Source organism: Oncorhynchus gorbuscha, linkage group LG11, assembly GCF_021184085.1.
Source record: "Oncorhynchus gorbuscha isolate QuinsamMale2020 ecotype Even-year linkage group LG11, OgorEven_v1.0, whole genome shotgun sequence".
NCBI lineage: Eukaryota > Metazoa > Chordata > Actinopteri > Salmoniformes > Salmonidae > Oncorhynchus > Oncorhynchus gorbuscha.
Window position 1 is genome coordinate 85006606 of NC_060183.1, and position 27243 is coordinate 85033848.

The 27243-nt window shown below is 46.2% G+C and overlaps 1 protein-coding gene across 3 annotated transcripts in view; it reads left to right on the forward strand.

Annotated features, from left to right (window-relative positions):
- Positions 1-4969: 4969 nt before the first annotated feature.
- Positions 4970-27243, forward strand: part of LOC123989573 (uncharacterized protein KIAA1958) — a 42389-nt gene continuing 20115 nt past the window's right edge. The window contains exons 1-3 of one of the 3 annotated variants that reach the window (XM_046290689.1): positions 4970-5140; positions 10492-10719; positions 17238-18111. In XM_046290689.1, the coding sequence (XP_046146645.1) occupies positions 10513-10719; positions 17238-18111 (1081 nt within the window). In that variant the 5' untranslated portion in view covers positions 4970-5140; positions 10492-10512. The remainder of the gene's footprint in view (positions 5141-10491; positions 10720-17237; positions 18112-27243) is intronic. The other 2 variants (XM_046290690.1, XM_046290691.1) reach the window with 2 other exon arrangements.

The following is a 27243-nucleotide window of genomic DNA, read 5'->3' on the forward strand; positions in this document are numbered from 1 at the left end:
ACGCTGTGTGGCTGTCATTAGTAACGCTGTGTGGCTGTCATTAGTAACGCTGTGTGGCTGTCATTAGTAACGCTGTGTGGCTGTCATTAGTAACGCTGTGTGGCTGTCATTAGTAACGCTGTGTGGCTGTCATTAGTAACGCTGTGTGGCTGTCATTAGTAACGCTGTGTGGCTGTCATTAGTAACGCTGTGTGGCTGTCATTAGTAACGCTGTGTTGCTGTCATTAGTAACGCTGTGTGGCTGTCATTAGTAACGCTGTGTGGCTGTCATTAGTAACGCTGTGTGGCTGTCATTAGTAACGCTGTGTGGCTGTCATTAGTAACGCTGTGTGGCTGTCATTAGTAACGCTGTGTGGCTGTCATTAGTAACGCTGTGTGGCTGTCATTAGTAACGCTGTGTGGCTGTCATTAGTAACGCTGTGTGGCTGTGTGGCTGTCATTAGTAACGCGGTGTGGCTGTCATTAGTAACGCTGTGTGGCTGTGTGGCTGTCATTAGTAACGCTGTGTGGCTGTCATTAGTAACGCTGTGTAGCTAAATAATAATAATAATAATATATGCCATTTAGCAGACGCTTTTATCCAAAGCGACTTACAGTCATGTGTGCATACATTCTACGTATGGGTGGTCCCGGGGATCAAACCCACTACCCTGGCGTTACAAGCGCCATGCTCTACCAACTGAGCTACAGAAGGACCAGCTGTCATTAGTAACGCTGTGTGGCTGTCATTAGTAACGCTGTGTGGCTGTCATTAGTAACGCTGTGTGGCTGTCATTAGTAACGCTGTGTGGCTGTCATTAGTAACGCTGTGTGGCTGTCATTAGTAACGCGGTGTGGCTGTGTGGCTGTCATTAGTAACGCTGTGTGGCTGTCATTAGTAACGCTGTGTGGCTGTCATTAGTAACGCTGTGTGGCTGTCATTAGTAACGCTGTGTGGCTGTCATTAGTAACGCTGTGTGGCTGTCATTAGTAACGCTGTGTGGCTGTCATTAGTAACGCTGTGTGGCTGTCATTAGTAACGCTGTGTGGCTGTCATTAGTAACGCTGTGTGGCTGTCATTAGTAACGCTGTGTGGCTGTCATTAGTAACGCTGTGTTGCTGTCATTAGTAACGCTGTGTGGCTGTCATTAGTAACGCGGTGTTGCTGTCATTAGTAACGCTGTGTGGCTGTCATTAGTAACGCTGTGTGGCTGTCATTAGTAACGCTGTGTGGCTGTCATTAGTAATGCTGTGTGGCTGTCATTAGTAACGCTGTGTGGCTGTCATTAGTAATGCTGTGTTGCTGTCATTAGTAACGCTGTGTGGCTGTCATTTCGTGCACCAGCTGTTGTTCACACATATGCATTAGCCGCCGCCCCTAGTCTTAATAACAGAGGCTGCTGTTCTATGCTGCTTAAAAAGTTTAAAACCCACCAGCTGTATGTTCGTCATGTCATTGTTCAGCCACGATTCGGTGAAACATAAGATATTACCGTTTTTAATGTCCCGTTGGTAGGATATACGTTCTTGTAGTTAGTCTGTTTTACAATAGATTGATTGTACGTTGACTAATAGGACCGATGGTAAAGGTAATGGATCCTTACAAGACATATGACCCCTATACAGATACATAGAACCTCTACAGATGGGAACTGCCCATTCACATTCTCTCAAGATGCTGAAATAAATAAATCATATCTCTCCACTCCTGTTGTCTACATTTGGTGTAGCCTAACATGTTTACCGCACCGCTCGTGTTGCAAAATAAATGTACACATACATGTTATTCAATAATTTCATCTAAACTGTTCGCGCGTGTCTGAATAGAGCGTCAACAAGCGTCTGACTAGAGCGTCAACAAGTGTCTGACTAGAGCGTCAACAAGTGTCTGACTGACTAGAGCGTCAACAAGTGTCTGACTGACTAGAGCGTCAACAAGTGTCTGACTGACTAGAGCATCAACAAGTGTCTGACTGACTAGAGCATCAACAAGTGTCTGACTGACTAGAGCGTCAACAAGTGTCTGACTAGAGCGTCAACAAGTGTCTGACTGACTAGAGCATCAACAAGTGTCTGACTAGAGCGTCAATAAGTGTCTGACTGACTAGAGCGTCAACAAGTGTCTGACTGACTAGAGCATCAACAAGTGTCTGACTGACTAGAGCGTCAACAAGTGTCTGACTGACTAGAGCATCAACAAGTGTCTGACTAGAGCGTCAACAAGTGTCTGACTGACTAGAGCGTCAACAAGTGTCTGACTAACTAGAGCGTCAACAAGCATCTGACTAGACTTAAAAAAGGACCTTGTGCATTTCAGGTAAAATAACAACCCAATGTTTATATCCCAGGACAAACTAGCTAGCAACAGCAAGTCAGCTAGCTAAATGTCCATTAATTGTTTAATGTGTTTCGACCTGTCCCCAAATGAATATAGTGTGTTCATGGCCGCTAGTATTTCTTAATGAGCACGGATTAAAAACAAACAAAAAAACAAAGGCCAAATCAGGAAGTGCAGTAACCCTTTAAGAGAGTATGTTATGCAACTATGTTGTCTGTCTTCAGACTTATTTATTGTCTGTGTTCATAACATCTTGTAAATAGCAGCATCCGACTGGGGAAACATCTCCTTTAACGCCCCTGTAACTGGTATTTACTAGTGGGAAACTCATTATCTCTAAGCTCCAACTTTTACGACATGTCGAACTGTAACATCACATACTAAGGAAATGACCTTGATAACATCATGTTTCAACGGTTATATCACATCCAAACAACGACAGTGGGTTAATTTGAGTCAGAACCTGCCGGAACAGGATCCGACATCTCTCAGTTTTGGGCTGTTTAGTTCTGGTACTTCTGGTGGCAAAAACAATCATTTTCACTGTCTTTTTTTAAATGGTTTAATTGCAGAGTTAAATCAGTTTGACTCCTCCTTAATTCTATGTTATGCTGCATCCTTTAACCTGATGTTGTTTTTGTTGGGCCAATTAGGTTGCAGGTTTCTCTCTAAGGAAGGAGCTGACTTTTCTACCCATGAGGAGCTGTGGCACATGAGGAGCTGTGGCACATGACAGCGCCCAGTGCGTCTTTCTGCTTCAGAATCCTCTTCGCAGTGCTCTTTTACACGTGTCTGTTACCCTGAGGGAGGTAATGTGTTACCCTGAGGGAGGTAATGTGTTACCCTGAGGGAGGTAATGTGTTACCCTGAGGGAGGTAATGTGTTACCCTGAGGGAGGTAATGTGTTACCCTGAGGGAGGTAATGTGTTACCCTGAGGGAGGTAATGTGTTACCCTGAGGGAGGTAATGTGTTACCCTGAGGGAGGTAATGTGTTACCCTGAGGGAGGTAATGTGCTACTCTGAGGGAGGTAATGTGTTACTCTGAGGGAGGTAATGTGTTACTCTGAGGGAGGTAATGTGCTACTCTGAGGGAGGTAATGTGTTACCCTGAGGGAGGTAATGTGTTACCCTGAGGGAGGTAATGTGTTACCCTGAGGGAGGTAATGTGCTACTCTGAGGGAGGTAATGTGCTACTCTGAGGGAGGTAATGTGTTACTCTGAGGGAGGTAATGTGCTTAAAGTCAATCTGCTTTGCCATTTCTTGTAACTCGGAACTCAAGAATTCAGGGCCTGTTGTCACTAACGACCTCATCTGCCATGCTTGTGACGGTTCAGCTTCAGGGAGACCTGGGTAGTGTGGTTGTAGATGTGTAGAATCTCAGGGAATCTTGACTTGTAGTCTGATACATGATCAGATTAGTTCTGTTTTCTTATGCTCACATAGGTCCAGAGCAATGGGCCCCATCAGGGAGCCCGTCCTTTTGCTATGACTTTAAAAAAATCTCACAACAGAACTGACAACACCTTTACCTTTGAGATCCCGCCCGCCATACCACAGTAAAGTCATGCCATAATAATTTAAAAAATCACAACAGAACTGACAACACCTTTACCTTTGAGATCCCGCCCGCCATACCACAGTAAAGTCATGCCATAATAATTAAAAAAATCACAACAGCTGAAGAAATAGGAAGTGTCGGGACAATTTTATAAATGTCGAACAGATCTTTTTGGGATCTTTTTGTGTCAGTAAAATGTACTATGCGAGAAATGGTGGTGGAAATGCCCGTATGTGCAAATATATCTGTACAGCAACGCTCCCCATCCAACCTGACAGAGCTTGAGAGGATCTGCAGAGAACAATGGGAGAAACTCCCCAAATACATTTACATTTCCATTTAAGTCATTTAGCAGACGCTCTTATCCAGAGCGACTTACAAATTGGCAAACAGGTGTGCCAAGCTTGTAGCATCATACCCTAGAAGACTCAAGACTGTAATCTCTTCCAAAGATGCTTCAACAAAGTACTTAGTTTGTGATACATTTACATTTGTCAATTAGCAGACACTTTTATCCAGAGAGACTTGCAGTAGTGAGAACATTCATTTTATCATACTAAATGTGATATGTTTTTTTTTCTTTCATACATTTGCAAAAAATTCTAAAGACCTGTTTTTGCTTTGCCATTATGGGTTATTTTGTGTAGATTCATGAGGAAAAAACAGTTTAATACAATTCAGAATAAGGCTGTAACGCAACAAAATGAGGATGCACTGTACATTAACCAGATTTATTTGTGGGTAAAGTTGATAACATTACCGGTGGAGGGTTCTTATCAACAGTTTAAACCCATCTACATTTTCTAGAAATAAAATTAAAAAGCAGCTAGTGTGAGTTATTTTTGAATGTAAACATGTTTTTAAGATTTTTTTTTAAAGTTTAACTTTCCAGTTTTGTTAATATAAATATACAATGAGCCTAACATCAACCCATACGTTGTCCTCAGTTTTCTCATCCTTCCACATGTTTTGTACATGTTACAAATGGTCCTGTATTTGTATTTATATTGAATAAGATGATCATTTTCATCTCTCATAACAACACGATGACGTAGATACACATCCGAAATGACGTATTTCCGGTAAGGCCTCGTTTTTACTTCTATGTTTTGGAGAAGAAGAAGAAAATATCTCCCACTATCCAGCTAGTCGGAGTGGTCTATCGCTTGCTTTGACCGCTGATTTGTTACTTATAATCATCCCAAACAACTCCTTCCTTTTATATTAGAAGAAATAGCTATATGAAGAGTCTCCGGTGTAAAGGTAAGTGTTTATTGACAATAACAGAGAGATAACAGGCGTCTCTTTGTTCTATGAGTCGGATCACGCTAACGACCGTAGCTAGCTAGCTAGTTAGCCGTAGACCAAAGCCAGCTTCATATTCGGGCTGCTGTTTGATTTGAAATAGCTGAATAGTTAGCAAGATAACTGGCTAGCTCGGGTGTGTTATGTTAGCCGCGGGCCCAGCTAGATAATTAGCAAGCTAGATAGATAGCGATATGCAGAATGGTTGAAATGACTAGCCAGCCCAGAATTAACATTATATCAATGCGTTAGCCACTGATAACGATATGGGCTATGAACAATATTTGATCTGTGTTGCTAAATATCTAGTAATTGTAACAGTAGGCCGTTCTTTGCCTTAGTTGTCTTATGCTCGGTATACACTACACGACTTCTGAAATGGTAACAACTTGAACGTGCTCCCATTTCCCGATGTCCTTGTCCCCAAATCTTTCTCCCCATCCATCCTAAAACCACAGGACGAGGGTGGTTACACAATGAGTCCCTAGTTGATCCTGTCCTGCTTTTCTCGGTTGTCGTAGGAAGAAAACAAATAGGTGCAGAAACATTTTTTTTTAAGTCTTGAGGCGCAGAATATGGTCTTGATTTCACGTCGGTATATATATATTTGTATTTCTGTCATGTAATGTAGGACACTGATGTAATATTGGTTCGTTTTGCCTGTTGCCTCGGGTGAGTGGAGGTTTTACGTAAGTACCAAGGATTCTGTGGTTTCTCTTGCAAAAGGGATTGCTTTTGATAAAACGTATTTTTCTTCCTTCCCAATGAGAACTAAATTAGAAAATGTTAAAATATGTATTTTATGGAAAAGATATGTATGTTTATGGACGATGCACCATGCTGCCTTGTTGACAAAATGACCGAGCTGTTCCATTTGAGAAGGACATTGCCTCCCTCCCCGTTTTCGCCAGATGTGACAGGCATCTGCCCGGGCTCAACATAATTGAATCCGCCCATTGTTTTCGTCTCACATGCTGAATGCTCAATGGCTATTGGGAGCAGTCCTTGTCCAATCATGCTGTAGCACTGCTCGTACTATAAAATGTAGGACATGTCCTTGACCTGCTCAAACTATGCGAGTCTCGATGTAATGATCCTAGCCCAAGTTCATAGGATTTCAGCCAGATCAGGAATATTCGTCTGAGATGGAAAAAATGTAGCGACTTCATGTTAAGGTTGTGTAGTGTATGCCTGGCCTTAAACCCTCTACAGGCTGTATGATTTTAGCTGTCTTATGCTGGGATTTTGCAGACATTTCCACGACGTTGGCAAATTAAAAAAATCGTAAACGATTGTTGGACATCTGGGCTCGTTCAGTGTAACAGGGTCGTAGGTCGTAGGCTCTGACCGTTCTGGTTGTGTCTTTATCATGTCAGGTGTTCCGAGCTGATCCCAGTGACTGACCAATAGGAACACTTGAGTATGCACACAATTAGTCAGAATAATATAATAGTTTGATTTTTAAACATTTACATGCTGTGCAAGAAGGAACGATTTCCCTAATAATCTTGTTTACATGATGGGATTTTGATAAATGCAGAAAATATCCAAACAAAATAAACGTTCTACCATGTTCTTTTGGGGAAGCTTCTTTTGATTCTGACATGGGACATATGAAGTTTGTTTGTGTAAACTTTTTAAAAAGATTCATACGTTCGGTTGTTCTGAACTCACTTCTCTCGCGCATAACCGTAGAGAGAGGCTTGCGCTGCTGGTACATGCATAGATCAAATACACCGCTGATGTTGACGAAAGCCTGTACCAATTTAACCCGCTTGATATCAAGATTTGAATTAACATCTCACACAGTGGTGTGATAATCGTAAAAGACTGAATCTGACGTACAGTCTGCACAAAGGCCTTAAACTCAACTCTACGAATTACTATGGAGTTGAGCAGCGGCGAGTGTGAGTGGACTGTTGCTAGCAGATTGTAACGTGCTCCATTAGCCATAGGCAGGGCAAACCCTGGTAGATCATCAACAAATAAATCGCAGTGTGTTTTTGGACACATTCAGCAGCTTTTACCAGATTAAATACAATACCATTTGGAAATCAATGTTAAAAATTCAGTTGTATATTCATAACTTAAATAGAAAAAATTCTGTCAACTGCTTCTGTTTTTTCTGTTGGTCATGTCCCAGACGCCAAGCCCCTCCCCAGACGCCAAGCCCCTCCCCAGACGCCAAGCCCCTCCCCAGACGCCAAGCCCCTCCCCAGACGCCAAGCCCCTCCCCAGACGCCAAGCCCCTCCCCAGACGCCAAGCCCCTCCCCAGACGCCAAGCCCCTCCCCAGACGCCAAGCCCCTCCCCAGACGCCAAGCCCCTCCCCAGACGCCAAGCCCCTCCCCAGACGCCAAGCCCCTCCCCAGACGCCAAGCCCCTCCCCAGACGCCAAGCCAATGAACATGTTGTGGAAAATCAATCAAATGTATTTATAAAGCCCTTTTTACATCAGCCGATATCACAAAGTGCTGTGCAGAAACCCAGCCTAAATCCCCAAACAGCAAGCAATGCAGATGTAGAAGCACGGTGGTTAGGAAAAACTCCCTAGAAAGGCCAGAACCTAGGAAGAGACCAAGAGAGGAACCAGGCTATGAGGGGTGGCCAGTCCTCTTCTGCCTGTACCAGGTGGAGATTATAACAGAACATGGCCAAGATGTTCAAATGTTCATAACCAGCAGGGTAAAATAATAATAATAATCACAGTGTTTTCAGTTCACCGGTATGGGGTCCAGCATGCTCGGGGCATTACTGACTCAAATGAATGAGATGGTTCTGGTGTAGTACAGAGTTTTTTTTTTTTTTTCAACAAACCTTAACCTGGTGATACCATCTCAGTTCTTAGTTCTCCTATCCTCTAAAATATAAGTTTTCCTGTTTACAGGTTTATTTTGATTTTGGAGCAAAAAATTGTAAAATAAATCAAAGGCACCTCTGACTACATCGAGTCGCTGTCAGTTCATACTTGGAGAAATGTTGCCTACGTTTGTCCCGTGTAAATGCGTTCTTTTCTTTGGGTGCTGCAATCTGTCGTGTTTTAGCCCTGCCAAGGGAGTGGGTGTTAATGCAGAATGACTAGATCCCATTTAGCCCTGCCAAGGGAGTGGGTGTTAATGCAGAATGACTAGATCCCATTTAGCCCTGCCAAGGGAGTGGGTGTTAATGCAGAATGACTAGATCCCATTTAGCTCTGCCAAGGGAGCGGGTGTTAATGCAGAATGACTAGATCCCATTTAGCCCTGCCAAGGGAGTGGGTGTTAATGCAGAATGACTAGATCCCATTTAGCCCTGCCAAGGGAGTGGGTGTTAATGCAGAATGACTAGATCCCATTTAGCCCTGCCAAGGGAGTGGGTGTTAATGCAGAATGACTAGATCCCATTTAGCCCTGCCAAGGGAGTGGGTGTTAATGCAGAATGACTAGATCCCATTTGGCCCCTGAATAGTTAATGATAAGCTGTAGACCACACTGTCTACCAAGAGAGTTCTCATCTATATTTTTCGCAGCCATCTATTTACCACCACAGAACGATACTGGCACTAATAGCGCTCTTAACCAACTCTATAAGGCCATAAGCAAAGAAGAAAATGCTCACTCAGAAGTGGCACTCCTAGTGGCCAGGGACTTTAAGGCAGGCAAACTTAAATCAGTTTAACCAAAATTTTACCAGCATGTCACATGTGCAACCAGGGAAAAAAAAACAAAATCCTAGACCACCTTTACTCAACACACAGAGATGCATACAAAGCTCTCCATTTAGGAAATCTGACCATAATTCTATCCTCCCTGATTCCTGCTTACGAGCAAAAACTAAAGCAGGAAGTACCAGTGACTTCCGTGTTGCTCAATACGGAAGTGGTCAGATGACGCGGATGCTACGCTACAGGACTCTTTTGCAGCACAGACTGGAATATGTTCCGGGATTCATCCAATGGCATTGAGGAATGTAAGACATGGATGTGCATCGATGACGTCGTCCCCACAGTGACTGTACGTACATATCCCAACCAGAATCCATGGATTACAGGCAACATTCTCATCGAGCTAATGGCTAGAGCTGCCGCTTTCAAGGAGCGGGAGACTAATCCGGACTCTTTTAAGAAATCCCGCTATGCCCTCAGACGAACCATCAATACAGGCAAAGCATCAATACAGGACTAAGATTAAATCGTACTACACCGTCTCTGAAGCTCGTCAGATGTGGCAGGGAAAACTAGAAAACTATTACAGACTACAAAGGGAAGCCCAGACTCGGGCTGCCCAGTGACGTGAGCCTACCAGATGAGCTAAATGCCTTATATGCTCGCTTCGAGGCAAGCAACCCTGAAGCATGCACGAGAACACCAGCTGTGCTGGATGGCTGTGTAATAACGCTCTCGGTAGCCAATGTGAACAAAACCTTTAAACATGTCAATGTTCACAAAGCTGCTGGGCCAGACAGATGACCTATTACTGCTCGGCATCTGCCTGTAAGGCGCTACAGAGGGTGGTGTGAATGGCCCAATACATCACCGGTGGCCAAGTTTCCTGCCATCCAGGCAGTGTCAGAGGAAAGCCCATAAAATGGTCAGAGACCACACGGCAAGTGGTACTGGAGCGCCGAGTCTCGGACCAAAATGCTCCTTCACCGTTTCTACCCCCTCCCAAAAAAAACCATAAGACTGTTGAATAATTCATAAAATCGACCACTGGACAATTTATATTGACCCCCACCCCCACTCCCCCCTCCCTTTAGAACACTGCTGCTGTTTGTAACCTATGTCACTGCCCCCACCTACATGTACAGATGACCTTAACTAGCCTGTACACCTACATGTACAGATGACCTTAACTAGCCTGTACACCTACATGTACAGATGACCTTAACTAGCCTGTACACCTACATGTACAGATGACCTTAACTAGCCTGTACACCTACATGTACAGATGACCTTAACTAGCCTGTACACCTACATGTACAGATGACCTTAACTAGCCTGTACACCTACATGTACAGATGACCTTAACTAGCCTGTACACCGACATGTACAGATGACCTTAACTAGCCTGTACACCGACACCCTGACTCTGTACTGGTGCTCCCTGTATATAGCCTCGTTATTCTTATTCTATTACTGTGTATTATTATTTGTATTTGTCTACTTGGTAAATATGTTCTTCTTAAACTTCACTGTTAAGGGCCTTTAAGTAAGAATTTCATGGTAAAGTCCACACCTATTGTATTCGGTGTGTGTGTGACAAAGTTTGATTTGATTTTGATTTGAACTCACACTTCTATTATGAATAAGTAATATACATTTTTCCATAGGGGAAACGGCTCCAACTCACGATGGAAGACTGCTTGCACACTTCTTCAGAGAACCTGTCTAAGCTGGTCCGCTGGGCCCACAGTCACGGCACCATCTGTGCTCTCATCCCGAACCTCAAACACCTGCTTACCGAGGGTTCCCATGGGAACCTAACCGCCATGTGGGGGTGCAGCGCGGGCCACGCCTACCACTGGCCCCTCCCCGCCACCTGTAAAACCGGCCAGAAGGTGGGTGTTTTCTTTTAGTCCCAGATGTTTGTGATTTTGACTGAACATGTTTGGGTTGGCAAGAGGGCAGAAACAGACTGGAGCCCAGGCTAGGCATTTATGGCACTGCAATGTACACTCGGTGGCCAGTTTACACCACCCCGTTCACAAAAAGGGTTCGCCCCTACAGACAGTGAGCCACGTGTCCGTGGCTTGCTATATAAAGCAGGCATCGAGGCATTCAGTTATTGTTTTATTGAAATTTAGAATGGGCAAAACAAGTGACCTACACGACTGAGCGTGGTATGATTGTCGATGCCAGGTGTGCCAGTTCCAATGCGCCGGTTCTCAGAAACGTCCAGAAGCCTCCTGGGCTTTTCACGCACGACAGTGTCTAGGGTTTATTGAGAATGCGACAAACATAAACATATCCGGTCAGTGGCCAAAAACAGCTTGTCGGTGAGATGCCGAAGGAGAATGGCAAGAATCGTGCAAGCTAAAAGGTGGTCCACGAACAGGCAAATAACGGTGCAGTACAACAGTGGTGTGCAGAAACGGCTTCTCGGGACACAACTCGTCGGTCCTTTTCACGGATTGGCTATTGCAGCAGACGACCACACCAGGTTCCAATCCTATCAGATAAAAACAAGAGGAAGTGGCTCCAGCGGCCACGCGATCACCAACAATGGACAATAGAGGAGTGGAAAAAACATTGCCTGGTCCAACGAATCCCGGTTCTTGTTGTCAAGCTGATGGCACTCAGTATTTAGCATGAGCAGCAGAGCGCTCTGTAAGCAGTATGAGTCATGGCCCCATCCTGCCTGGTGTCGACACTACAGGCTGGTGGCGGTGGTTTAATGGAACGGGGAATGTTTTGCTGGCATGCCTTACGTCCCTTGACACCGATTAAGCAACTTTCCCTGACGAAGTCCGGCTTTTCTGGAGGCAAAGGGGGTTCAACCCAGTACTGTAAGAGTTTACAATGTGGACGGTTTGTTTTTCTGTAGATAATGGGGAAAAACATTTCTAAATGGTTTGAAACTAAAATAAAACATATTTTCATGCAGTTCCACATGTGAACTCTGATAAAAATAAAAGTGAATATATGCAAATTGGCCCGTAACTCTGTTGTCTTAACTAAAAGTCTTCAGTTTAATGATAGTAATCAAAGATTCTCTGTAATTAATATATGCCATTTAGCAGACGCTTTTATCCAAAGCGACTTACAGTCATGTGTGCATACATTCTACGTATGGGTGGTCCCGGGGATCGAACCCACTACCCTGGCGTTACAAGCGCCATGCTCTACCAACTGAGCTACAGAAGGACCACAATTAGTATTACACGATTAAACTGATTAATCATGTAACTGTAATTAACTAGGAAGTTAAGATTACAAGGTTATAATTTCCTAATATAACCTTTCAGATATTTTGTCTGATCAATTAGTCTTCGATTTAATGAATTATTTATTTTACCTTTCGTTAGTCTCATTCCAAACGTCGTAAATTGTTGGTTATCTGCACGAACCCAGTTTTCACTATGAGTCATCCATACATCAATTGTCTTAAATAATTTATTACTAAATAAGTAATTCACAGAAATGCATAAACAAACAAACAGTCAATATGGTTACAAGAAATGATAAGGGAATGTGCCCCTAGTGGGCTAAACCGGCATCGCGGCTTGGTAGACAAAACAGGGAGTGGAGGTCAGCTGAGAAGTCACTACAGATTGATAATTATAACAATTGAAATGCTAATCCTTTGCACATGAACGCTCACTCATTCGGGAACAATTGCAATCAATATATATATTTACACTTGTCGTCTTGATCGCTGGTGAAAAGTGTTTCTTTTGTAGAATTGTCCGTCTCTCTCTGTCTGTCGTGGTTAGAGGGGGTAGTTCAGAGTGACATTCGTGTTGTTATAGAATGGATGTTTCGGCGGTTGTCGTTCTTCAATGATACCGAATTCCTAGTTGCAGACTAGTAATTAATATCAAAGACTTGTTCTTATTCTGTCGGTATCGATAGTCTTAAGAGTTTAACCAGGTGGTATGATTAAAAGATTCAGCAATGGTCTGCAACCTTTAGTCCCCCTCCTAATGGAGAAAAACTTGGTCTGATGACAATTTCTCAAAGTTGGGGTTTTATTCGGAATTGCAGAAAAGGGGCTGTCCCAGGGTGCCTGACCCTAACTGGGCTCAGTGGCGGTCCTCTGATTTAGTTAAACTCAAAAGAGAATTGGAGTTTCCTTCATTAAACAGTCCAAAATCACATCACACAATTTTACAAACCGTATCATACTCACTCATTCATCTTATACAACAATTAGATGTAATTACAATTAGATGTAAACCTTATATCTTGGGCTATTATATAAACAGCGTTATGGTAATGTGGCCACACCGTCTCCCATGAGCTTCACCAAGTTGTGGAAGAAATTCCTTTGTTCTCTATGAAACTTCACTCTCTCTTATATTGTGTGTCCATGAGGCAGGGGCTTCTCCTCAGGAATTTACGACCACAGCAGCCTAGTTGAAGGAGGCAAGGGGGAGGCAGGGAGAGGGGGATGCGGCTTGCTGTACCCAAAGAGGGCAAAGTCATGACAACTCCATCTATACGACAACACGGGTCTAGGACTGTACGGCAACTCGGGTCTAGGACTGTACGGCAACTCGGGTCTAGGACTGTACGGCAACTCCGGTCTAGGACTGTACGGCAACTCCGGTCTAGGACTGTACGGCAACTCAGGGCGAGGACTGTACGGCAACTCAGGGCGAGGACTGTACGGCAACTCAGGGCGAGGACTGTACGGCAACTCAGGGCGAGGACTGTACGGCAACTCAGGGCGAGGACTGTACGGCAACTCAGGGCGAGGACTGTACGGCAACTCAGGGCGAGGACTGTACGGCAACTCAGGGCGAGGACTGTACGGCAACTCAGGGCGAGGACTGTACGGCAACTCAGGGCGAGGACTGTACGGCAACTCAGGGCGAGGACTGTACGGCAACTCAGGGCGAGGACTGTACGGCAACTCAGGGCGAGGACTGTACGGCAACTCAGGGCGAGGACTGTACGGCAACTCAGGGCGAGGACTGTACGGCAACTCAGGGCGAGGACTGTACGGCAACTCAGGGCGAGGACTGTACGGCAACTCAGGGCGAGGACTGTACGGCAACTCAGGGCGAGGACTGTACGGCAACTCAGGGCGAGGACTGTACGGCAACTCAGGGCGAGGACTGTACAGTACCGCCAGTACCAAGTTAATGTGGCGGCTATATACAGGGGGTACCAGTACAGAGTCTATGTGGAGGCTATATACAGGGGGTACCGGTACAGAGTCAATGTATGGGGCTACAGGTTAGTCATGGTAATTCAAGATAATAACAGCAGTGTAAAGGGGGGGGGGGCAATGCAAATAGTCTAGGTAGCCATTTGATTAGATGTTCAGGAGTCTTGGGGGTGGAAGCTGTTTAGAAGCCTCTTGGACCTAGACTTGGCACTCCGGTACTGCTTGCCGTGCGATAGCAGAGAGAAGTCTATGACTAGAGTGGCTGGAGTCTTTGACAATTTTTAGGGCGTTTATCTGACACCACCCTAGTATATATGTCCTGGAAGGCAGGAAGCTTGGCCCCTGTGATGTACTGGGATGTACGCACTACCCTCTAGTGCCTTGCGGTCGGAGGCCGAGCAGTTGCCATAACAGGCATTGATGCAACTAGTCAGGATGCTCTCGATGGTGCAGCTGTTAAACCTTTTGAGGATCTGAGGACCAATGCCAAATCTTTTCAGTCTCCTGACGGGAAAAGGGTTTCTCTTGCCCTCTTCTCTTGTCTTCGTGTGCTTGGACCATGTTAGTTTATTGGTGATGTGGATACCAAGGAACTTGAAGCTCTCAACCTGCTCCACTACAGCCCCGTCGATGAGAATGGGGGCGTTCTCAGTCCTCCTTTTTCTGTAGTCCACAATCATCTCTTTTGTCTTGATCACGTTGAGGGAGAGGTTGTTGTCCTGGCACAACACGACCTGGTCTCTGACCTCCTCTATAGGCTGTCTCGTCGTTGCCCCCCCCCCCCCACTTGTGTCATCGGCAAACTTAACGATGGGGGCCTCCCAGGGGTGGCGCAGTGGTTAAGGGCGCTGTACTGCAGTGCCAGCTGTGCCATCAGAGTCCCTGGGTTCGCGCCCAGGCTCTGTCTTAACCGGCCGCGACCGGGAGGTCAGTGGGGCGACACACAATTAGCGTCGTCTGGGATAGGGAGGGCTTGGTCGGTAGGGATGTCCTTGTCTCATCACGCATCAAGCGACTCCTGTGGCGGGCCGGGCGCAGTGTGTGCTAACCAAGGTTGCCAGGTGCACGGTGTTTCCTCCGACACATTGGTGCGGATGGCTTCTGGGTTGGATGCGCGCTGTGTTAAGAAGCAGTGCGGCTTGGTTGGGTTGTGTATCGGAGGACGCATGACTTTCGACCTTCGTCTCTCCCGAGCCCGTACGGGAGTTGTAGCGATGAGACAAGATAGTAACTACTACAACAATTGGATACCACGAAATTGGGGAGAAAAAAAGGAGTAAAATTCAACGAAAAAAACACACAAACTGTTAATAATAAATAATAATATATGCCATTTAGCAGACGCTTTTATCCAAAGCGACTTACAGTCATGTGTGCATACATTCTACGTATGGGTGGTCCCGGGGATCGAACCCACTACCCTGGCGTTACAAGCGCCATGCTCTACCAACTGAGCTACAGAGAGTGGAGTCGTGCCTCGGTGTTGGAGTCGTGCCTCGGTGTTGGAGTCGTGCCTCGGTGTTGGAGTCGTGCCTCGGTGTTGGAGTCGTGCCTGGCCGTGCAGTCCTGAGTGAACCGGGTTTAAAGTGACTCTCGGTTAGTTCCATAATTTGGGATTTGTGTGTCCATGAAAACCGTGTAACATAAAGACACACAAAATGTAATGATATCTTTATACACAAACTATCCCACAGCCAAAATGCAAGTCATGTTTTATGTCACACAATCTTGGGATTTGGACAAATAAAAAGGTTAAAACCCGGTTTTAAATCAACTTGTGAATATTATTGATTATAGCTATGATGTTATTGATTATGATCCCCCATTGTCAGATTATTATAATGACTTCTAAAAGCTGGAACACCTTTTCAGGGAAATCCTCACTGGTACCCTCGTTTATAGAAAGGTCATATAGGAAGTATTCTGACCCCGTGACTTTTCCCACATTTTGTTTCGTTACAGCCCCCTCCCCCCTCATCAATCTACACACAATACCCCATAATGACAAAGCGAAAACAGGTTTATATATATATTTTTTATATCACATTTACATAATTATTCAGACCTTTTACTCAGTACTTTGTTGAAGCACCTTTGGCAGCGATTACAGCCATGAGTCTTCTTGGGTATGACGCTACAAGCTTGCTACAACTGTATTTGGGGAGTTTCTCCCATTCTTCTCTGCAGATCCTCTCAAGCTCTGTCAGGTTGGATGGGGAGCGTCACTGCACAGCTATTCTCAGGTCTCTCCAGAGATGTTCGATCGGGTTCAAGTCCAGGCTCTGACTGGGACACTCAAGCACATTCAGAGACTTGTCCCGAAACCACCCCTGCGCTCTCTTGGCTGTGTGCTTAGGGTCCTTGTCCTGTTGGAAGGTGAACCTTCGCCCCAGTCTGAGGTCCTGAGTACACTGGAACATCAAGGATCGGTCTGTACTTTGCTCCGTTCATCTTTCCCTCGATCCTGACTAGTCTCCCAGTCCCTGCTGCTGAAAAACATCCCCACAACATGATGCTGCCACCACCATGCTTCACCGTAGGGATGGTGCCAGGTTTCCTCCAGACATGACGCTTGGCATTCAGGCCAAAGAGTTCAATCTTGGTTTTATCAGACGAGAGAATCCTGTTTCTCATGGTCAGAGTCCTTTAGGTGCTATTTGGCAAACTCCAAGCGGGCTGTCATGTGCCTTTTTACTGAGGAGTGGCATCCATCTGACCACTCTACCATAACGGCCTGATTAGTGAAGTGCTGCAGAGATGGTTGTCCTTCTGGAAGGTTCTCCCATCTCCACAGAGAAACTGTGGAGCTCTGTCAGTGACCATCGGGTTCTTGATCACCTCCATGACCAAGGCCCTTCCAAATCATGTCCAATCAATTGAATTTACCACCGGTGGACTCCAAGTTGTAGGAACATCTCAAGGGTGATCAATGGAAACAGGATGCACCTGAACTCAATTTATTGAATGTTCCTAGCAAACCGCAAATTGGCGGTAATCTTAGCTAACTTCATAGCAAAGGGTCTGAATACTTAAGTATTTTTAGTACATTTGCAAGAAAATCTAAACTTGTTTTCACTTTGTCATTATGGGGTATTGTGTGTAGATTGAGGCGGAAGAGAACGACTTAATCCATGTGGAGAATAGTCACGGGGTCTGAATACCTCTCTGATGTTGTCAGGGCCATCCCACCAGGTCAAATTCCCGATCCATGTAAAATGTATTTGTTGACTTCTGATTCTAAAGGAGCGGGGGGGCTGCTTCCAGGACAGCCGAAGCATCAACTCAGACAGCCTCAGTGTCCAGGGAGGGGCCTCAGCCCGTCAAAGCAGCCCAGGAGGTGAGAGGTTTCTGGGCCACTCCACCAAGGCCAAGGGAGGTGACAGCAGCCAGACACGGGAGTCCTGCGACTTCTCCAACTGCAGCGACGACAACACTGAGGCTGACGACAACACAGAGGAGTATAACAACAACCTGTTTGATATTGTCTGTGAGTCTTCAGCCACGACAGACGAGGATGGAGACGTAGACTACGAGCCTCATCACAGACCCAGGAAGAGGGGTCCCCCGGGGGGCATGCCCGGCCCCCAGAGACCAGGGTCTGAGGACAGGGGACAGGGGGACAAGTCAGTGAAGAAGATCAAGCAGGAGACTGCTGAGGACTTTTACACAGTACCTAAAGCCCAGCTAGCAGCAGGGGTAGGTACTGACTCTGGCCTAGCCTCTCACTCAGTCTCCCAGTCCCCAAAACCTAATAATTCCCTGTCCCACCATGCATTGCCACACAAACCCTTGCAGCTGGACGCCGACTGTTTGGTTGGTGGTGTGTCGTCGTCTCTGCTGGGCCACTCCTTTCCTCACAAACCTCTCCGAGGCTCTATCTCCAGCTCTGTCTCCAAACCTTCCATGATGAGCACTAGTTCTCCCAGACATCAGGACCTGTCTTCGGTGTCGACCCAGGGCCTGAGCACCCTCCCTGGTGCAGGTAGTGAGCTGATGGAGGACCTGCTGAACCATGGAGGATCTGAGGGGCCGTTGGGGAACCTGACTCCCTCCTCTCCCAGTGGGATGAACCCTGACCTGGACCTCCTGGGAGCAGAGACCAAAGGAGAGGCAACAGGTACAGTTAACCTCTCCCTCTAGCTGCTCTCCCTCTAGCTGCTCTCTCTCGCTGCCCTCTCTCTCTCTCTCTCGCTGCTCTCTCTAGCTGCCCTCTCTCTCTCTCGCTGCTCTCTCTAGCTGCTCTCTCTCGCTGCCCTCTCTCTCTCTCGCTGCTCTCTCTAGCTGCTCTCTCTCGCTGCCCTCTCTCTCGCTGCTCTCTCTAGCTGCTCTCTCTCGCTGCCCTCTCTCTCTCTCGCTGCTCTCTCTAGCTGCTCTCTCTCGCTGCCCTCTCTCTCTCTCGCTGCTCCCTCTAGCTGCTCTCTCTCGCTGCCCTCTCTCTCTCCAGCTGCTCTCTCCAGCTGCTCTCTCCAGCTGCTCTCTCTCGCTGCCCTCGCTCTCTCTCGCTGCTCTCTAGCTGCTCTCTCTCGCTGCCCTCTCTCCCTCTAGCTGCTCTCTCTCTCTCTCTCTCTCTCTCTCTCTCTCTCTCTCTCTCTCTGTCTCTCTCTCTCTCTCTCTCGCTGCCCTCTCTCTCTCTCTCTCGCTGCCCTCTCTCTCTCTCTCGCTGCCCTCTCTCTCTCTCTCGCTGCCCTCTCTCTCTCTCTCGCTGCCCTCTCTCTCTCTCTCGCTGCCCTCTGTCTCTCTCTCGCTGCCCTCTGTCTCTCTCTCGCTGCCCTCTGTCTCTCTCTCGCTGCCCTCTGTCTCTCTCTCGCTGCCCTCTGTCTCTCTCTCGCTGCCCTCTGTCTCTCTCTCGCTGCCCTCTCTCTCTCGCTGCTCTCTCTCCCTCGCTGCTCTCTCTCTCCCCTCTCTCTCTCTCGCTGCCCTCTCTCTCTCTCGCTGCCCTCTCTCGCTCTAGCTGCTCTCTCTCGCTGCCCTCTCTCTCTCACTGCTCTCCCTCGCTGCCGTCTCTCTTTCGCTGCTCTCTTTCGCTGCTCTCTCTAGCTGCTCTCTCTAGCTGCTCTCTCTCGCTACCCTCTCTCCCTCTAGCTGCTCTCTCTCGCTGCTCTCTCTCTCTCTCTCGCTTCTCTCTCTCTCTCGCTTCTCTCTCTCTCTCTCGCTTCTCTCTCTCTCTCTCTCTCTCTCGCTGCCCTCTCTCTCTCACTGCTCTCCCTCGCTGCCCTCTCTCTTTCGCTGCTCTCTTTCGCTGCTCTCTTTCGCTGCTCTCTTTCGCTGCTCTCTCTAGCTGCTCTCTCTAGCTGCTCTCTCTAGCTGCTCTCTCTTGCTGCCCTCTCTCCCTCTAGCTGCTCTCTCTCGCTGCTCTCTCTCTCTCTCTCTCTCTCTCTCTCTCGCTTCTCTCTCTCTCTCTCGCTTCTCTCTCTCTCTCTCGCTTCTCTCTCTCTCTCTCGCTTCTCTCTCTCTCTCTCGCTCGCTGCCCTCTCTCTCGCTCGCTGCCCTCTCTCTCGCTCTCTCTCTCTCGCTCGCTGCCCTCTCTCTCTCTCGCTCGCTGCCCTCTCTCTCTCTCGCTCGCTGCCCTCTCTCTCTCTCTCGCTCGCTCGCTGCCCTCTCTCTCTCTCTCGCTCGCTCGCTGCCCTCTCTCTCTCTCTCGCTCGCTCGCTGCCCTCTCTCTCTCTCTCGCTCGCTCGCTGCCCTCTCTCTCTCTCTCGCTCGCTCGCTGCCCTCTCTCTCTCTCTCGCTCGCTCGCTGCCCTCTCTCTCTCTCTCGCTCGCTCGCTGCCCTCTCTCTCTCTCTCGCTCGCTCGCTGCCCTCTCTCTCTCTCTCGCTCGCTCGCTGCCCTCTCTCTCTCTCTCGCTCGCTGCCCTCTCTCTCTCTCGCTCGCTCGCTGCCCTCTCTCTCTCTCGCTCGCTGCCCTCTCTCTCTCTCGCTCGCTGCCCGCTCGCTCGCTCGCTGCCCTCTCTCTCTCTCTCTCTCGCTCGCTGCCCTCTCTCTCTCTCGCTGCCCTCTCTCTCTCTCGCTGCCCTCTCTCTCTCTCTCGCTGCCCTCTCTCTCTCTCTCGCTGCCCTCTCTCTCTCTCGCTGCCCTCTCTCTCTCTCGCTGCCCTCTCTCTCTCTCGCTGCTCTCTCTCGCTGCTCTCTCTCTCTCTGTCTGTGTGTCACCACACTGGTTCTGCTGTCATACATAAACAAACACAACCAATTGTCACAAGAAGGCCCCTCACCATTTCTGAGTGGTATCCCTGAGAGCTGTATGCACCTAGCACTTAAAGAGTGTCTAAACATCTATAATATAATGTACCGTTACACCTTTTCTATACCGGTGGAAACCTGTATCTGTCTGTTTTGTAGTTTTATTAGTCTTTTCTGTCTGTTGTAATCTGCTGCATGCTCCATAAATCTGCTAGGATTTTAGGAGACATGACAGTTCCTCTGTGAATCATGTAGGCCTCTTAAGGGTGTAACAGTACACGTATGTGTCTACTGAACCGTTTGGCACGAGGACCTCTGTTCGGTCCGCACTGTGAACTCTAATACCTCTGAAAATATATTTACAAAAGTAAAAATACTAGGCCAAAAGTCTATGCCTAAACTGTGTGGTGGGGCCCCGCTCCTCTGTGTGGTGGGGCCTGCTCCTCTGTGTGGTGGGGCCTGCTCCTCTGTGTGGTAGGGCCTGCTCCTCTGTGTGGTGGGGCCTGCTCCTCTGTGTGGTGGGGCCTGCTCCTCTGTGTGGTGGGGCCCTGCTCCTCTGTGTGGTGGGGCCCTGCTCCTCTGTGTGGTGGGGCCCTGCTCCTCTGTGTGGTGGGGCCCTGCTCCTCTGTGTGGTGGGGCCCTGCTCCTCTGTGTGGTGGGGCCTGCTCTGTGTGGTGGGGCCCTGCTCCTCAAGTAAATCAGAGCTGTGCGATGGAGAGTGGTGGGGTCGATCATCCGGCGCTTTAAATCTCCAGTTTGACTGTAACGGTCAACTAGAAGTGGCGACTTGTGACTGTAACGGTCAACTAGAAGTGGAGACTTGTGACTGTAACGGTCAACTAGAAGTGGAGACTTGTGACTGTAACGGTCATATGAAGTGGAGACTTGTGACTGTAACGGTCATATGAAGTGGAGACTTGTGACTGTAACGGTCGTCATGTGAAGTGGAGACTTGAGACTGTAACGGTCAACTAGAAGTGGAGACTTGTGACTGTAACAGTCGTCATGTGAAGTGGAGACTTGTGACTGTAACGGTCGTCATATGAAGTGGAGACTTGTGACTGTAACAGTCGTCATGTGAAGTGGAGACTTGTGACTGTAACGGTCGTCATGTGAAGTGGAGACTTGTGACTGTAACGGTCAACTAGAAGTGGAGACTTGTGACTGTAACAGTCGTCATGTGAAGTGGAGACTTGTGACTGTAACGGTCGTCATATGAAGTGGAGACTTGTGACTGTAACGGTCGTCATGTGAAGTGGAGACTTGTGACTAACGGTCATATGAAGTGGAGACTTGTGACTGTAACGGTCAACTAGAAGTGGAGGCTTGTGACTGTAACGGTCAACTAGAAGTGGAGACTTGTGACTGTAACGGTCAACTAGAAGTGGAGACTTGTGACTGTAACGGTCAACTAGAAGTGGAGGCTTGTGACTGTAACGGTCGTCATATGAAGTGGAGACTTGTGACTGTAACGGTCAACTAGAAGTGGAGACTTGTGACTGTAACGGTCAACTAGAAGTGGAGGCTTGTGACTGTAACGGTCGTCGTGTGAAGTGGAGGCTTGTGACTGTAACGGTCATATGAAGTGGAGACTTGTGACTGTAACGGTCAACTAGAAGTGGAGGCTTGTGACTGTAACGGTCGTCGTGTGAAGTGGAGACTTGTGACTGTAACGGTCAACTAGAAGTGGAGACTTGTGACTGTAACGGTCAACTAGAAGTGGAGGCTTGTGACTGTAACGGTCGTCGTGTGAAGTGGAGACTTGAGACTGTAACGGTCAACTAGAAGTGGAGGCTTGTGACTGTAACGGTCAACTAGAAGTGGAGGCTTGTGACTGTAACGGTCAACTAGAAGTGGAGGCTTGTGACTGTAACGGTCAACTAGAAGTGGAGGCTTGTGACTGTAACGGTCAACTAGAAGTGGAGGCTTGTGACTGTAACGGTCAACTAGAAGTGGAGACTTGTGACTGTAACGGTCAACTAGAAGTGGAGACTTGTGACTGTAACGGTCAACTAGAAGTGGAGACTTGTGACTGTAACGGTCAACTAGAAGTGGAGGCTTGTGACTGTAACGGTCGTCGTGTGAAGTGGAGACTTGAGACTGTAACGGTCAACTAGAAGTGGAGACTTGTGACTGTAACGGTCAACTAGAAGTGGAGGCTTGTGACTGTAACGGTCAACTAGAAGTGGAGGCTTGTGACTGTAACGGTCAACTAGAAGTGGAGACTTGAGACTGTAACGGTCGTCGTGTGAAGTGGAGACTTGAGACTGTAACGGTCGTCGTGTGAAGTGGAGACTTGTGACTGTAACGGTCGTCATGTGAAGTGGAGACTTGTGACTGTAACGGTCGTCATGTGAAGTGGAGACTTGTGACTGTAACGGTCAACTAGAAGTGGAGACTTGTGACTGTAACGGTCGTCATGTGAAGTGGAGACTTGTGACTGTAACGGTCAACTAGAAGTGGAGACTTGTGACTGTAACGGTCGTCGTGTGAAGTGGAGACTTGAGACTGTAACGGTCATCGTGTGGAGACTTCACAATAAGTACCAAACTTTGGTTTGGGAAAACATTACATTACACATTCACATATCACATATGGGGCGGCAGGGTAGTCTAAGCTTGGTTTGGGTATCCTAGTGGTTAGAGCGTTGGGCCAGTAACGGAAGGTTGTACGTTCGAATCCCCGAGCTGACAAGGTACAAATCTGTTGTTCTGCCCCCCCCCTCCCCTCCTTGCATTGTCGGAACTAGAAGCACAAGCGTTTCGCAACATTCGCATTAAAATCTGCTAACCATGTGTATGTGACAAATAAAATTTGATCTGATTTGAAACTATTATGACTATGGAAAGATGAGACTCTCAAAATGGATACCATTTTATTTTCCTCATCAATCTACATACAATACACCATAATAGGTTTTTAGACATTTTTGCTCATTTATATATATATTTTAAAAAGTATCACCGTCTCATTCAGAACCCTTCACTTTTTCCACATTTTTACATTAGACTGAAATGAATTAAATGTTTTTTTCCCCCCTCATCAATCTTCACATAATACCCTATAATGACAAAGCAAAATATTTTTTGTTTGTTTCATTTTTGCTAATTTATTAAAAATAAACTTAAACATTACATTTACGTAAGAATTCAGACCCTTTACTCAGTAGTTTGTTGAAGCACCTTTGGCAGCGACTACAGTCTCAAGTCTTCTTGGGTATGACGCTACAAGCTTGGTACACCTGTATTTGGGGAGTTTCTCCCATTCTTCTCTACAGATCCTCTCAAGCTCTGTCAGGTTGGATGGGGAGCGTCACTGCGTCGCTATTTTCTGTGTCGCTATTTTCTGTTCTCTCCAGAGATGTTAGATCGGTTTCAAGTCCGGGCTCTGGCTGGGCCACTCAAGCACATTGAGACTTGTCCTTAAGCCACTCCTGCGTTATCTTGTCTGTGTGCTTAGGGTCACTGTCCTGTTGGAAGGTGAACCTTAGCCTCAGCCTGAGGTCCTGAGCGCTCTGGAGCAGGTTTTCATCAAGGATCTCTCTGTACTTTGCTCCTTCATCTTTCCCTCGATCCTGACTATTCTCCCAGTCCCTGCAGCTGAAGAACATCCCCACAGCATGATGCTGCCACCACCAAATCAAATCAAATCAAATCAAATCAAATTTTATTTGTCACATACACATGGTTAGCAGATGTTAATGCGAGTGTAGCGAAATGCTTGTGCTTCTAGTTCCGACAATGCAGTGATAACCAACAAGTAATCTAACTAACAATTCCAAAAAAAACTACTGTCTTATACACAGTGTAAGGGGATAAGGAACATGTACATAAGGATATATGAATGAGTGATGGTACAGAGCAGCATACAGTAGATGGTATCGAGTACAGTATATACATATGAGATGAGTATGTAGACAAGTAAACAAAGTGGCATAGTTAAAGTGGCTAGTGATACATGTGTTACATAAGGATGCAGTCGATGTTGTAGAGTACAGTATATACATATGCATATGAGATGAATAATGTAGGGTAAGTAACATTATATAAGGTAGCATTGTTTAAAGTGGCTAGTGATATATTTACATCATTTCCATCAATTCCCATTATTAAAATGGCTGGAGTTGGGTCAGTGTCAATGACAGTGTGTTGGCAGCAGCCACTCAATGTTAGTGGTGGCTATTTAACAGTCTGATGGCCTTGAGATAGAAGCTGTTTTTCAGTCTCTCGGTCCCAGCTTTGATGCACCTGTACTGACCTCGCCTTCTGGATGATAGCGGGGTGAACAGGCAGTGGTTCGGGTGGTTGATGTCCTCGATGATCTTTATGGCCTTCCTGTAACAACGGGTGGTGTAGGTGTCCTGGAGGGCAGGTAGTTTGCCCCCGGTGATGCGTTGTGCAGTCCTCACTACCCTCTGGAGAGCCTTACGGTTGAGGGCGGAGCAGTTGCCGTACCAGGCGGTGATACAGCCCGCCAGGATGCTCTCGATTGTGCATCTGTAGAAGTTTGTGAGTGCTTTTGGTGACAAGCCGAATTTCTTCAGCCTCCTGAGGTTGAATAGGCGCTGCTGCGCCTTCTTCACGACGCTGTCAGTGTGAGTGGACCAATTCAGTTTGTCTGTGATGTGTATGCCGAGGAACTTAAAACTAGCTACCCTCTCCACTACTGTTCCATCGATGTGGATAGGGGGGTGTTCCCTCTGCTGTTTCCTGAAGTCCACAATCATCTCCTTAGTTTTGTTGACGTTGAGTGTGAGGTTATTTTCCTGACACCACACTCCAAGGGTCCACCATGCTTCACCGTAGGAATGGTGCCAGGTTTCCTCCAGGCGTGACACTTGGCATTCAGGCCAAAGAGTTCAATCTTGGTTTCATCAGACCAGAGAATCTTGTTTCTCATGGTCAGAGTCCTTTAGGTGCTATTTGGCAAACTCCAAGAGGGCTGTCATGTGTCTTTTACTAAAAAGGATTACAATTTTTTAAATCCTCAATCTACACACAACACCCCATAATGACAAAGCGACAACAGGTTTTTAAACATTTTTGCACATTATATAAAATATTTAAATGAACAGAAATACCTTATTTACATACAGTTGAAGTCATACATTTACATACACTTAGGTTGGAGTCATTAAAACTAGTTTACATACACTTAGGTTGGAGTCATTAACTAGTTTACATACACTTAGGTTGGAGTCATTAAAACTAGTTTACATACACTTAGGTTGGAGTCATTAAAACTAGTTTACATACACTTAGGTTGGAGTCATTAAAACTAGTTTACATACACTTAGGTTGGAGTCATTAAAACTAGTTTACATACACTTAGGTTGGAGTCATTAAAACTAGTTTACATACACTTAGGTTGGAGTCATTAAAACTAGTTTACATACACTTAGGTTGGAGTCATTAACTCGTTTTTCAACCACTCCACAAATTTCTTGTTAACAAACTATTGTTTTGTCAAGTCGGTTAGGACATCTACTTTGTGCATGACACAAGTAATTTTTCCAACAATTGTTTGCAGACAGATTATTTCACTTATGATTCACTGTATCACAACAATATTGTATTTACTTTGCCACCATGGCCTTTTTTGCCTTTACCTCCCTTCTCACCTCATTTGCTCACATCGTATATAGACTTGTTTATACTGTATTATTGACTGTATGTTTGTTTTACTCCATGTGTAACTCTGTGTCGTTGTATCTGTCGAACTGCTTTGCTTTATCTTGGCCAGGTCGCAATTGTAAATGAGAACTTGTTCTCAACTAGCCTACCTGGTTAAATAAAGGTGAAATAAAAAATAAATTAAAAATTCCAGTGGGTCAGAAGTTTACATACACGAATTTAACTGTGCCTTTAAACAGCTTAGAAAATTCCAGAAAATGATGTCATGGTTTTAGAAGCTTCTGATAGGCTAATTGACATCATGTGAGTCAATTGGAGGTGTACCTGTGGATGTATTTCAAGGTCTACCTTCAAACTCAGTGCCTCTTTGCTTGACATCATGGGAAAACCAAAAGGAGTCAGCCAAGACCTCAGATAAATTGTAGACCTCCAAGTCTGGTTCATCCTTGGGAGCAATTTCCAAACACCTGTCAAAAAATGATTCAGCTTTTCCTGACTGTACAGTGCCTTTTCAATGTTAGGGTTGATTGCGGGCCTCAAATGTTAAACATTTATCACATAGTCGGGAGGTTGCGGATGAGTAAGAAGAAACGGCTGACCTGCGCACCACTAATCTCAATATAAGGTGAGTTTATTAAACCTTTTCGTTGTTGAGTGATCACATATATAATTCTAGCCGTTTTGTGTAATGTAGCTCTGTGAAATCGGATTTCATTGTTTTGAGACTGCCTGTATGCTGTAACTAAGGAGAGCACTGTATGTTTCCGTCCTAAATCCCACCCCATTCCCTAAGTAGTGCACTGCTTTTGCCCAGTGCCCATAGGGAATAGGGTTCCATTTGGGGAATTAAGGTGCCAACAGTAGACTGTTTTTCTTCATGTGAAACAGTGAATGAACCAAGTGTTCAATCCCATTTTACAGGACCACCAGACTGTTCCAAGAAGAAGGAGTGAGCTGTTTTTTACTTTGAGAGAAATGGTTAGTTATTTGTATGTACATTTCCAATTAAATGTGCTTTTAAATGTCATGACCGATCAAAATCATGTTTTTCATTTTTAATTGGATGATATTGGGATGAAACCAGATCAGAAGTATGAATAAATGACTGAATGCTTCTACATCGCTAAAGTTTGATTATAAAGTCACTCCCCCAAACACTTATAAAGTCACTCCCCCAAACACTTATAAAGTCACTCCCCCAAACACTTATAAAGTCACTCCCCCAAACACTTATAAAGTCACTCCCCCAAACACTTATAAAGTCACTCCCCCAAACACTTATAAAGTCACTCCCCCAAACACTTGCATTCAGGAGGCGGGATTATTAAGATGATCGGGTGACATCACCTTTAATACACCAATGGTAACATGATTATTATTTCACCTAATTTAAATAAGTAGGGGCTTGTAACCAACATCAGAGATGGTGTGTTTGCA